This window comes from Verticillium dahliae, genomic scaffold (assembly GCF_000150675.1).
Source record: "Verticillium dahliae VdLs.17 supercont1.1 genomic scaffold, whole genome shotgun sequence".
NCBI lineage: Eukaryota > Fungi > Ascomycota > Sordariomycetes > Glomerellales > Plectosphaerellaceae > Verticillium > Verticillium dahliae.
In genome coordinates this window covers 1,321,212-1,333,017 of record NW_009276921.1, presented here as the reverse complement: position 1 = coordinate 1,333,017, position 11,806 = coordinate 1,321,212, and the positions used below count along the sequence as shown (strand labels likewise).

Genomic DNA, 11,806 nt, shown 5'->3' with positions numbered 1-11,806 from the left:
GCGGGTGATTTCCGATTTAATTTGCGCTCGGAGATAGCGGGCTGCAAACAAACTCCAGAGGTATTTGGGTTCCGGAAGGAGGCTAAGCGGAGGTGGCAGGCCATGGAGCTGCTGCGCCCAACACCGGCTCTGGCTTGCCGGGCTTAAAACTCGGGGGGGGGGCTGCACCAGGGCTCTACAGGTAGACAGTGGACAGGGGGGCTTGGGGGATAGCCGTGCCCCACCTGAGGTGAGCCAACGGCTTATGGTCGCCCAGGTTTCAGTGGATGCACTGCTGGCCTTCGGCGTACGTGTTTACGTGTTGGCTCTTGATGGGCAAGACGGGGTGCTTTTACTTGCTGAATGGTCTTTCCAGCACATCCGACGAAAGCCATTAGCTTCGTCATCGGCAGCTCTCACACGTGATACTAAAATCTGATATCTGCCTGGGGCCGATGCCGAAGACAGAGCATCCTCGAGATCCCGTCTTTGTGCCCACACAAGGTTGATCATCTTACCATCACGGAGGCTAATTCAAAACGCCTATCCCCTCCCTTCCCCAGACCCCAGACATCTGATGCTACTGTACATGTACAGCCCGCCTGGCCTGGCCTCGCTCCCTCCTCCTGTTACTACTTACTTCTACGACTGCTCCCTCACCGTTGGATGGCTTGGCTCGTCGCATTTCATCCAGTCTCTTGGCACTGTAACTCTATTGGTTTTAGCGTCCTGGGCATGAAGGCGCCAATCCGGGGAGGCGCGCGACATGCAAGTATCGGTGTCATTGTTTGATGCGAGCGCCATACCCATCGTTCTCAACAACGCCTGGCCAGCTGATCCCCCTCCTTGAGGCATGGCGCAGTTGATTTGAGTTGAATAGAGCTGGCGCTCCATGTCTGTTGGGACGACTAAACCAAACAACATGTGTAACCAGTCGAGGGTATCTCGGCCGCTCGATGAGGGTCTGCGTCTCAAAACAACACTTCACATGGGAAAAGTGCTCATCGAGAACAAGAATCCTGGAATGTAATTACATGCATCCTTAGTTCTTCTCAGAATCGACATAGCCTAGGCTCATCTCGGATGCGTCCTGTCGGCCAACTCCCCCTTCCATCCCTGTACGTTCCCATATTCCATGCCCATGTGAAGATTGGGGGAGCGGGTCAACAAGGGGTCAACGGGCTGCTCGTCACTGCACATCGCCCAAAAGTCGTCCCCTCTTCCCCCTAGAGGAATAAATACAGGTCGTCTCATAGGCCCGTCAGTACCAAGACTTTCTCCGACCGCGCCTCACGGAGCGCACTTACTCTAATCGTGCCTCGATCCGAACACGTAAAAAGCTGGGGGAACAGCTAGCTGTTTTGTCTCCATGCCCTCCCCGACTCTGTCATAATCACATGAGCGCACCTCTCCAGGAAACCCGAACGCCCCTTTCAACATCCCCTAACCCGATCCAGGCCGCGGTAATGTCACGATGTCAGCCTCGAGTGGGATGCCATGGCCTTGGCAAATTGTCCGCATGCGCCTTCATTCGTCCACTGGTTGATGCGGGCTGAGAATTCACGACCCAACAATCTCGTCATGCGCTTCGCTGCATTGGTTGCCCTGCATGTCTACTAATCTACTAATCGTAGGCCGCTCACACGCATGAGAGTCCCCTGTGCACCGGGTGGAGGGTTCGTCTTGTCGTCTTCTATTCGACTGCCCCTGCCCAAGGGTCTTGAACTCGGTGGATGTGACTGAAGTCCATCATAACTGTGTGAGGATACGTGCCAAAACCTATGTCTGCCAGTCTTTCGTTCGGTGCTGCGCGAAGAACCACCAAGATGTGGCATTGCTATTGAGGCTCTGAATCTGACGCTGCTAATCCGCCTTTGTGGCCCCTCTCATGACTACAGTACCACCTTCTCCTTGACCGAGGTGAGAGTGAACATGTGGGGCACACGTTGGACCCCAGTCGAGGTCTGCATCGAGGACTCACCACCAAAGTCGAGCAACTCTTACGACAGACATCGCCGTCCGGAAGACGTCTCTAGCACAACGGTTGTGTATCCTGCACCTTGCTCGGATATTTCTTGAGTCACCGTTAGTCTCGTATCCTCTTGGCTGCGTCGCCGCGTGCTCGAGCCGGCGCAATGAGCTCTTCTTTGTCTGTTGCAAAGAAGCAACTTCGAACTCTCATGAAGTCGAAGCTTGCAGACATTACACAAGAATCCGTTTCCACACAAAGTCTGTGCCTACCCTGAATGAATTGATATACAAGCGGTATTCTGACTGTATCAGGTCGCAGTGTTTTCGAATCTCTCAAGACATTCAGCCCTTATCTCAATGCTGAACGCGTCAGCATTTTCCTGTCTATGCCCTCTGGCGAGGTACAGACTGATGCCATCGTACGCCATGCTCTCTCGTCCGGGAAACAAGTGTTCATACCATATCTTCACAAATCACCGCTTGGCGAGAATGACGCTCCGTCGAGGGTTATGGATATGGTGCGACTTCGTGATCTCCAGGATTACGAATCGATGCAGCCAGACAAATGGGGCATTCCCAGCATCGATCCAACCACGATTCAAGACAGACAAAGGATTTTAGGAGGACCAGATGTTCACCATTCTGAGTCAGCGACATTGGACATGATTCTGATGCCTGGTGTGGCCTTTGACCTTGATCCAAAGACTAGTCAAATAAGAAGACTTGGTCATGGACGTGGCTTCTATGACTTCTTCTTACAGCGTTACTGGGCCAAAACGGCACTTCTCAGAAGCGGGCAGCCTCATGCTGTTCAGCTCTACGGCCTGGCCCTCTCTGAGCAATTTGTCTCTCCTGAGTCCGGCGGCCCGGTCCCTGTTGGGCAGTACGACAAGAATCTCCATGGACTGGTTCTCGGTGATGGCGAGATCAAAACCTCATCTGACAGCCCAGACACATCAGCACTCCACCGACGATGATGAATCTTAAACATGGTATCATTTTTTTTTTCTAAAGCGCCGCCGTTCGCATCCCGTGATCTGGTCGTTTCGCGTGGTAACCGCCTATAGTTTGATCTTCATATTTGGTGCGCCGCTACAAGCTTTGGATCAACGATACATTGTCGCCCTTCAGGAGGATTTGTCCTACAGACTGTTAGTCCCATATCAAGCACGATGTGCCTCCAATCTTACCCAGTGAGCGCCTAGTCTCCTCCTTGTTTGTCTTTGTAATCTGCTTGACCTCGACAGCGTTATCGATGACGAGGTTCATGAACTCGTCAAAGCCCTGTGCTACGCGTCAGCCTCTGCTCCGCTCCCAGAGATATCGCATGCGTGTTTACCCTAATCTTGCCCTCAATCCGGATTGAAAGCTGCTCATACAGCCACACCTGCACCGTGGCCTGCTGCTGCAAGAGCTTGAAGATGAAGTTGATGGGGGGTAGGAGCACCCTGCGACCACCACCGCCTCCGCGACCGGTCATCTTGGTATGCTGAAGTCGGATGGGGTGAAACTGTTCGCTGCGATCCAAAGTGCAATCGCGACTCGATCGGGTGAAACTTCGCCGGAGAACGTGGGGGGGGCGGTATTCGTCTTGGGGTTCGTTGGTCGCGTTATCGTAGGATACAACCAGCTGCCAGCTTGGAGCTGGAAAACGTTTGAAATCCCCCCAATGCGCCCAGTTCAGGTTCACCGAGGTGAGCGGGTCTCGGCTGGACTATCTTCCCTACTACCCCGCGCTAGAGCTGTGGCGGCCTCCCCCTCCAGCCACAGGCACACACACACACACCTACAGGCACCCGTTGACCTGGCTTTTGGCCGGCTGGCTGCCCCGCCAGCAACAGCCTAACATCCAGTTTTATTTTCCTCCACTGGGGGTGACATTGACCCGTGCGACCTCCCCACCAACAACAGCCTTTTAAGCTCAAGTATCGTGTCTACTCCGACGGCTGTGTTCGCCTACCCAACCAAGACACCTCAAAAGCACACTCCTCTTTCGATACCCTTTTTCTTTGTGCCGCTCGACCTGGTTTCTGAGCTTTGACGCTGCTCAGCAGGCAACCCTGGACCATCACGCAACATATACCCCTCGACGTCATCCCCCCCCGGCTTGCAAATAGCTCGTGGTTCATCCGACATATATCTACCTCTACTGCGTCAAGTTCAACTTTGGATTCCTCCTTGACCGATCCTCCATCATGGCTGCAAACGGTGCGCAGGGATCGTACACTCCCGAGAATGTGCTTGCGGCGGTAGTCACCATGCGCGGTGGGGAGCGAGAGGCCAAGAAGCAGGCGCACGAATACCTGGAGCGCTTTCAGAAATCGGTTGGTGGTCACCAGGATGTGGAAGTCTGAGAGGAAAGCGCTGACTTGGACTACAGAAAGATGCTTGGCCGCTCGTCATTGGCATCCTGCAGTCTGATGCCGATGCTGAGGCGAAGCTGTTTGCAGCCACCACGATGCGCGGAAAGGTTGGTCTGATCGCAACTTGCATCGAATAGGAAAGCTTCCTGGGGCCGTGTGTGCTAACAAGGCATGGCAGCTCACATATGACCTTTCGACCGATATTTCGGATTCGGAGCTTCCTGCGCTTAGGGAGCAGATCCTCCTACTCCTGAAGCACTATGCATCCGGTCTCAGGCCGATCAGAGTCCAGCTCTGCGTTTGCTTGGCAGTCCTCGCTATACATATGAAAGACTGGAAGGATGTCCTCCCCGTCGTCGTGTCGGCACTGGAAGGACCCCAGAGTCATACCGCCGTTCTCGACTTCCTTCGCGTGCTTCCCGAAGAAGTCACCGAAGGCCGCAAGATCACCCTATCAGTACGTGGACCGCGCAACTGTCGGCTTTCCTGTGGTGCTCCTCGAACGCCCTTGCTTGGGCCGACGCTTTCGGCGATATCATTCTAATCGACATGGCAGGAAGAAGAGTTGTCTGAGAGGACGAAAGAGCTACTGGGCGATAATGCGGAACGAGTGGTCCACCTACTTGTCAACTATGCACAAGCATCAGGTATGTCTGGGTCGGGCTTCTGTCGTGAGACAAGACTGATCGCGATTACAGCCAAACCAGCCGACGACCCTCTGCTGATGGAGTGCATCACGTCGTGGCTGCGCGAGGTGCCCGTGAATACCATCGTTCGCTCACCGCTGTGCGACGTTATTTTTAATGGCATTTCCGGCGACTCACCCAGGGAGGCTGCGGAGACCGTTTGCACGATCCTCCGAGAGACAAGAGATGTCGACGATAACCAAGACACCATCCAGCTCCTTCTTTCCCGGATCCTTCAATTGCAACCTAGGATTGAGAAGGCTGTAGCCGAGGAGGAGACGGAGACATATGAAGCCTTGACGAAGATTCTCGCGACTGCTGCCGAATCATGGGTCGTAGCCATTGTGCGCGAGCCAGGCCACTTCAGGCCTATCGTCGACGCTGTTCTCGAATGTGCTGCCCGCGACCGAGACCGTGAGGTCATCGAGCACACATTCGACTTCTGGTACGAGCTCAAGCAGTACCTTGTTTTGGATATCTACATTGAGGCGAGGCTTCAGCTCGTGGATGTCTACGGCAAACTTGTGGACGTCCTCTTCAACCACCTCCGATACCCAGAAGGGAACGAAAACGACCTGTTCGAGGGTGATCGTGAGGCCGAGGAAAGATTCCGCGAATTCAGGCACCGCATGGGTGATACGCTTAAGGATGCCTGCGCCGTCATGGGAGTGACGGACTGTCTGACCAAGGTCCTTAATGGCATCAAGACGTGGTCAGCGGAGAGAAGCACCACCACTTCGGCCCCTGGTGTAGTACCGCACTGGCAGGAGCTCGAGGCACCCCTATTCGCCATGCGCGCCATGGGCCAAATGGTTCCAAAGGACGAGAATATTGTCCTGCCTCAACTGATGCCTCTCCTGGTGGAGGTGCCCAACCACGAAAAGCTCCGGTTCGCAACCATCATGATTCTAGGCCGCTATACCGAATGGACAGCCGAGCACCGCGAATACCTTGAGCCGCAATTCACCTATATTGTCTCTTCCTTCCACACCGATTCTAAGGAGGTTGTCAGGGCGGCGGCCATGGCGATCAAGTATTTCTGCACTGATTGCAGAGAACTTCTTAGCGACCAAGTTCTCCAACTCCAGACCTTCTACGATCAGATTCTTGACAAGCTTCCCGACATGAGCCAGGAAGAGATCACAGAGGGTGTTGCGAGCGTGGTTGCCGTCCAGCCTGAGGCTGAGATGTACAAGCTGCTTAAGCTGTACTGTGATCCGCTCGTCGCCAGACTGATGAACAAGGCCAACAATGCTACCACTGAGGAAGGCAAGGTGGCTTTGGCAGGTAAGCAGAAGTGTCCAATGAGGTCGGAATTCGTCCACTAACCATGTCACAGACCACGTGCAGCTGATCACCATCTTCGTCCAAATCGTCAAGCCGTACTCTGCTCCTGGAGCCGAGAACCAGGCAGTCAAATACTGGCAAGAGGTCTTCCCTGTGCTCGCAAAGATTGTCGAGAACTTCCTCGACTTTGTGCCCATTTGTGAGCGGATCTGCCGATGCTGGCGCAACATGATCATCTCGTACAGGACGGCCATGACACCACTGCTGCCGGAGCTGGCAAACAAGCTGGCCAGCGGATTTGCCGCCTCCAGGCAAGGCGCATTCCTTTGGGTTACCGCGGCCATCATGCGCGAGTTCTCCGAGGAGCGCGAGCATGTCGACCAGGCCATCACTCAGAGCATTTACTCCTTCTTCGAGGCCCAAGCCACGACTTTCTTGCGCGTGCTCAACGAGTTGCGGCCTAGTGAGCTCCCCGACGTCATTGAGGATTTCTTCCGTCTCCTCATTGATGCACTGCTCTACTTCCCCCACAGGCTCATCCCTTCGGAGCTGCTGCTTCCGATTTACGAGGCCGCCATCTATGCCCTTACACTCGAGCAACGCGATCCGCTGTCGGCTACTCTCCACTTCCTGCGGGATCTTTTGACATACGGCGGTGACAACCCGGCCACCTCGGACAAGCTGCCAGCGGACGTTGCAGCGAAGATTCAGGAAATGGTCAAGAGCCTCCTCGGCAGCCACGGCGAAAAGCTCGTCAAGCAGGTGCTGGCTGGCATGATGATCACATTCCCTCGCGACTGCTTCGCCGACGGTAGCGGTGTGTTGCTCTCCATGTTCGAGCTCCTCCCCGCAGAGACGACTGTCTGGGTCGAGCGAACGCTGCAACTGTTGCCCCAGGGCACCGTGACGCCTGCCGAGGCGAACAAGCTTATGATCAAGATCAAGGAGCGCATCGGCGGTGACCAGAACAACATGCGCCAGGTCAGGGCCCTTCTGCAAGACTTTACCAACACATACCGCCGGCGATATGTCGCACCTCGCGACGGGCTCGGTCAACTCGAGGCAGATCGTTTCCGCTTCAACCGCTAGAGTCAGCCGGAAGTGGTCTTTGGTCTTTACATGCATTCGGTGGGAGAGGATACCAAGGAGATGATTTATGGCGGGGGCGTCGAAGCTTGCCCGAGCACGCCTGAAAGGAAGACGTACCCTGTGCGCCTGGCTCATTTCATGGTAGATGGTGACTGGTACATGAGGCTGAGCACTTCGCGAGAATCAACACCAGACGAAGCCACGAGGCAAGGGAAGCTCGACACTTCGTGGGTCTAGCGCGATGAGCTGTGGACAGGATTGGCGGGGCGTTTGGAGCCATAGTGATGGCTGGGTTGGAGGATCGCGGTTTGCTGGGCTGGATGACGGGGGTTTGGACTGGGGGGTGCGGGGGAGATAATCTCAGAGACATGGTGCATCGATGACATGAGAGGATGATGCCAAGCCTGGGGGTCCTTGAGCAAACATAGATATGCAGCATCACGGAGCGCAAACCCCAAATATCAACAGTTTCAAGTTTATGAAGTGACACAGCAGCCGGAAAAGTTGCATTATGGGAGATAGAAGCTGACGCCACGGTCGCGTCTTGTGCAACACTCCCAGTATGTGAGGTTGGGGTCGGGTATGCTAGCCTCAGATCTGGCGTTTGTGTGGCGGCCAAACCCGACCATTCGGGTGATTTCCCACAAGATCCTTCGGGCAGATTACATCAAGAGATGCACAACGGATCCTGATGATACTGTGTCGTTCTCGGGCTTGCCAATCAAACCTAGCCTGCGCCGCTGACACGGGCGCGCCCTTCGAAAGTTCCTCTGCCCTATGAAGACTGTTCACTACGAGACAGACTTGGCGCTGAGTCTGGCCGTCAGCTTATGAGTCTGACGGGCGACATACATAAAGTCAGCATGTCGTCCATCCACATTGGTTGCATGCTGTGCGACGGTAGGAATCGTGCAACGGTACACAGCAGGGACCTTCCAACACGCCGAGATGAGGTCCAATCCCATGAGCTTGTATGCGAACAGCAAAGTCAGCCTCGTCCCCTGGGACGCTCGCTCCAATGAACACACGACCCGCATGTTCGAGCAGCGCGTCGCCTGCGGCTGGCGGTCAGATGAGGTGGTCGAATGGCGAGAGAAGCAGCTGGAGGGCGGCAAAGTCCTCTACTGGGTGGTACGTCCTGCTACAACATGGTGGCCCACGCTATGAGTTGCTGCTGCTGCTGCTGCTGCTGACATTGGTCGGTCAGGTCCTCGCCGATGCCATGCCTGGGCGGGAGAAGCTCCTGTCAGACCATCTGACGACATACCCCATGGAAGCGACGCCGCTGCGCGACACGGCGGCCGACGTCTGGTTGATGCCGCGGGCGCCGAGCGGGCAGGCCTTTTGGCCGATCGGGCACCTGGCGCTGGAGAAGCAGGCGGAGGACGACGCAGACATGGGCCTCGCGAAGGAGGGGTCCGTGTGGATCAAGCACCTGTACATCTCGTGGGCCATCCAGGCGGGCGGCATCGGCAAGGCGTCGATGCAGGCGGTCGAGGCGCTGGCCAAGCTGGAGCCCTTGTTTGGGACGACCATTGTGTTGGACACGGCGCAGAAGGAGACTCAGTCTTCTGATGAGTGGAAGAGGTTCTTCTTCACGGACATGGGGAGGCCGATTCCCGAGGTGAGTTCTTCTTCTTCGGATACGAGCACACTATCGCGAAATTGCCGCGTGAGGACGAGACTGATGGGGCTGTCACAGCCGTTTAAGACGACTGAGGAGTGGTATGGGCGGATGGGTTATGAGGTGTTCTATATTGATCCGGTGGGATTCCCGTGGCGGAACCCAGATGGCGTACACAGCTACATTCCTCTGGTGATGATGAAGAAAGCACTTGCCTGAATGATCCTGTTCATGTGGTCATGAGGAGGCGGGAAAAGAGGTGCATTCATAGAGGGATCTACCGTACCTTAAGTATACTAGAAAGACTGTGTAAGGTAATAGAAGTCGGAGGGTGTTCAGTAGAGAGGTGCAAAATGCTCGGACCCACAAAGGCGCACCCCCCACGAAGCCCCCCCTGTGCCGAAGGCGCCTGCCCCCTGCCCCCTGCCCCCTGCCCCCCTCTGAAGGACGTCCCACTATTACACCTGACTTCGCGGCAAGACGTGCCGGAGCGCGTCCCCTGTCAACTGATGGGCAGCCAAATCAACCTGTCAACGCGCCTGGCAACTTCCTCCAACAGTTGCTTCCACGACCAGCGTGATGCTGTCCCTGCTTCCAACCACAGCACACCACCTTCCTCGCACTCACGCAGGACACTCTTCTTCACCTCTACTCGCCGTTCCCTTTCCGGGACACTGAATCATCAGACAAACATCTTGCACCTGGAACACCTTGGAGCCGTCTTGTCTCACGCCTTTGCTGGCGACACCATACGCTATTCACCAGATCCGACTTCGCCGAGGAGATTTGAGTGCCCCAATTCAGTGCAGCAATCGGCCGCAGCGCAACTGTCAAATAGCCCCGACAAACGGATCGATCATCGTGGCGACGACGCATAGGCATCATGCCGCCCAGCAACAGCATCAGTAGAATGGCGCAGTATGCCCGTGGCTTGCCTGACCCAAACGCCAACCAAACATATAACGGTGCCAGCACATACTTTCCACCCGCTTCCAATCCGCGGGACGCCATGGCGGACTCCATCAAAATGCCTCTACCTAGAGCGTCGGCACCTTTGCGCGCTTCTGCCCCGCCTCGTGAAGTCGGCGCTCCCACCGTTGAGCCTCCATCTTCTCCCGGAGTCGGAGCACTCCCTAACCCGCCTCGCGGCCTCCTCGCCCGACGACGAACAAACTCAGCCGACCACCCTGATCGGCTATGGGCGCCCTCGTTGCCATCCGCCATCGCCACACCAGTAGGCTCGCCCACGTCTACCTCGGCCGAAACACAGGACAATGATCGTGAACGAGACTATGACCTGGGGATCACACGACGGGCAGCCTCGACCGTGGCTGTACCGAGGAGCCCCCCGCGCTACATAGAACCCATTCGGCCCCTGCATGCAAACGGGCTGGGAAACCACAACGGAATGCGAGATGGATCGCAAGGCAACAACTCTCGACCTCGTTGGATGGGTGACCCAAGCATGGGGTTCCTCCCGTCCCCAACAAAACGGCAGACTGAGCTTCCAATTCATAACGTGAATCCTTTGAAGCCGTTTCCCGAGGTTTCCAATCTTGTCAGAGAAGAGTACATCAAGCAGGAACACCGAAAGTCGCCGAGTCGTGACAGGCCTTTGCCGCACCAGTCGAAGGGACACAGAGACCAAGCCAGAGCCCAACCACGTTCGGCCTTTTTTGACAATGATGCCGACTCTGATGTGAGGAGCCTTCGGTCTGACATGCCTCTTAGTGACGAGGAGCCCGGCACCCCTCGGCCTCTTAAGAGAGAGGGCCGCAGGGCCGATGTCTTCTCGGACGACCCTCCACCTACCTGGGCCGCCAACCGAGTCATCACTGTCAGCGGCAAGAGCAAGAAGCGCGATCGCAACAACGTCGATTATGATGACAAGACTCTTATGCGCATGAGCTACTCGGACCTGCAGAATCAGCCCTTTGACGCGGACCCCGCCCAAGCCGCAAGCGGGGCAGACAAGTCCCTCGTCGGCGAGACGTTACCCGAAAAGCTGGAGCATTACCGGAGCAAGAGCATCACGGAGCAAAAGCAGTTCTTCGCCGAGCTTGACCTGGGCGATTGGGAGCGATCGGGCGACTGGTTTCTGGAGCAGTTTGGCCGGGTGGCGCAGAAGCTTAAGGAGACCCGACAGAATAAGCGGGCTACAGTGGAGACGTTTGAGACGGAGCTGGCGAGCCGCGAGGAAGCTGTCCGGCTGCGGACGGAGAATATCAACCTGAAGCTCAAGAAGATCAAGAGCAAGGGTGAGGACATGCTGGCGGACAAGGCAGACTGAGGCACGCTACATGATGGACTTGACGACTGACACGACTAATGACAATGATACCTGGGTCGAGGACGACATGTTGGCCCGTCAACAAGACGATGGACCACGCAAGTGTACATTATGGCACGAGGCTGGAAGGACTGATTGTAGAGAATTGACGGATACGCTAGAGGTTGGTTCTAGATGACGTGCGTCTCCTTGACCTTCCTGTCCTTGCCGACCACCATCCTGACCTGCTTCTCGGGGCGGTCCGGGAAGACGCCCCTGCGCAAGGCGTCGGCGTAGAGCTCGTAGGCGGGGTAGTAGCCGTCGACAAACTTGACGACCTCGTCGGGGGTCATGCCGGCGCCGCGCTCGGCGCGCAGGGCGACCTCCTGCTGGGCGCGCCAGTCGTAGGCGTAGGACGTGTCCTCGGCGTCAATGTGGACAAAGACGTCGAGCAGGTCGGTGATGGCGTCGTACTCACGCAGGCGGTCGTTGACGAAGAGGAGGTGCTCGAGCTTGTGCTTGGCCAGGGTGCGCGAGG

General features: G+C 56.2%; 5 protein-coding genes across 5 annotated transcripts in view; 4 read left to right on the top strand and 1 right to left on the bottom strand.

Annotated features, from left to right (window-relative positions):
* The first annotated feature begins 1,958 nt into the window (after positions 1 to 1,958).
* Positions 1,959 to 2,959, top strand: VDAG_00400 (5-formyltetrahydrofolate cyclo-ligase). Its single transcript, XM_009651777.1, has 2 exons — positions 1,959 to 2,208; positions 2,263 to 2,959. The coding sequence occupies exons 1-2, from the start codon at positions 2,115 to 2,117 to the stop codon at positions 2,925 to 2,927; spliced, it is 759 nt and encodes a 252-aa protein (XP_009650072.1). The 5' UTR covers positions 1,959 to 2,114; the 3' UTR covers positions 2,928 to 2,959.
* Positions 2,263 to 3,565, bottom strand: VDAG_00399 (LSM domain-containing protein). Its single transcript, XM_009651776.1, has 3 exons — positions 3,290 to 3,565; positions 3,141 to 3,234; positions 2,263 to 3,092 (listed from the first exon to the last, which is right to left on the bottom strand). The coding sequence occupies exons 1-3, from the start codon at positions 3,428 to 3,430 to the stop codon at positions 3,043 to 3,045; spliced, it is 285 nt and encodes a 94-aa protein (XP_009650071.1). The 5' UTR covers positions 3,431 to 3,565; the 3' UTR covers positions 2,263 to 3,042.
* A 580-nt stretch (positions 3,566 to 4,145) lies between these two features.
* VDAG_00398 (karyopherin) lies at positions 4,146 to 7,375 on the top strand (the record flags this gene model as incomplete). Its single annotated transcript, XM_009651775.1, has 6 exons — positions 4,146 to 4,274; positions 4,331 to 4,420; positions 4,492 to 4,770; positions 4,870 to 4,960; positions 5,012 to 6,286; positions 6,339 to 7,375. The coding sequence occupies 6 exons, from the start codon at positions 4,146 to 4,148 to the stop codon at positions 7,373 to 7,375; spliced, it is 2,901 nt and encodes a 966-aa protein (XP_009650070.1).
* Positions 7,376 to 8,338: 963 nt separating this feature from the next.
* Positions 8,339 to 9,218, top strand: VDAG_00397 (uncharacterized protein; the record flags this gene model as incomplete). The annotated part of the gene is made up of 3 exons (XM_009651774.1): positions 8,339 to 8,506; positions 8,583 to 8,999; positions 9,078 to 9,218. 3 exons carry the CDS (start codon positions 8,339 to 8,341, stop codon positions 9,216 to 9,218), a joined length of 726 nt encoding a protein of 241 aa, XP_009650069.1.
* Positions 9,219 to 10,026: 808 nt separating this feature from the next.
* The window catches only part of VDAG_00396 (uncharacterized protein), a gene marked incomplete at both ends in the record, with an annotated part of 2,661 nt that continues 881 nt past the window's right edge, over positions 10,027 to 11,806 (top strand). The window contains 2 exons of the mRNA XM_009651773.1: positions 10,027 to 11,257; positions 11,464 to 11,783. Coding sequence (XP_009650068.1) covers positions 10,027 to 11,257; positions 11,464 to 11,783 — 1,551 coding nt within the window. The remainder of the gene's footprint in view (positions 11,258 to 11,463; positions 11,784 to 11,806) is intronic.

Coding starts and splice junctions, on each gene's coding strand:
- VDAG_00400 (XM_009651777.1), top strand. CDS start 2,115: ATGAGCTCTTCTTTGTCTGTTGCAAAGAAGCAACTTCGAACTCTCATG. Junction 2,209..2,262: donor AGAATCCGTTTCCACACAAA/GTCTGTGCCTAC, acceptor TGACTGTATCAG/GTCGCAGTGTTTTCGAATCT.
- VDAG_00399 (XM_009651776.1), bottom strand. CDS start 3,430: ATGACCGGTCGCGGAGGCGGTGGTGGTCGCAGGGTGCTCCTACCCCCC. Junction 3,235..3,289: donor GGATTGAGGGCAAGATTAGG/GTAAACACGCAT, acceptor CGCGTAGCACAG/GGCTTTGACGAGTTCATGAA. Junction 3,093..3,140: donor GGAGACTAGGCGCTCACTGG/GTAAGATTGGAG, acceptor AACAGTCTGTAG/GACAAATCCTCCTGAAGGGC.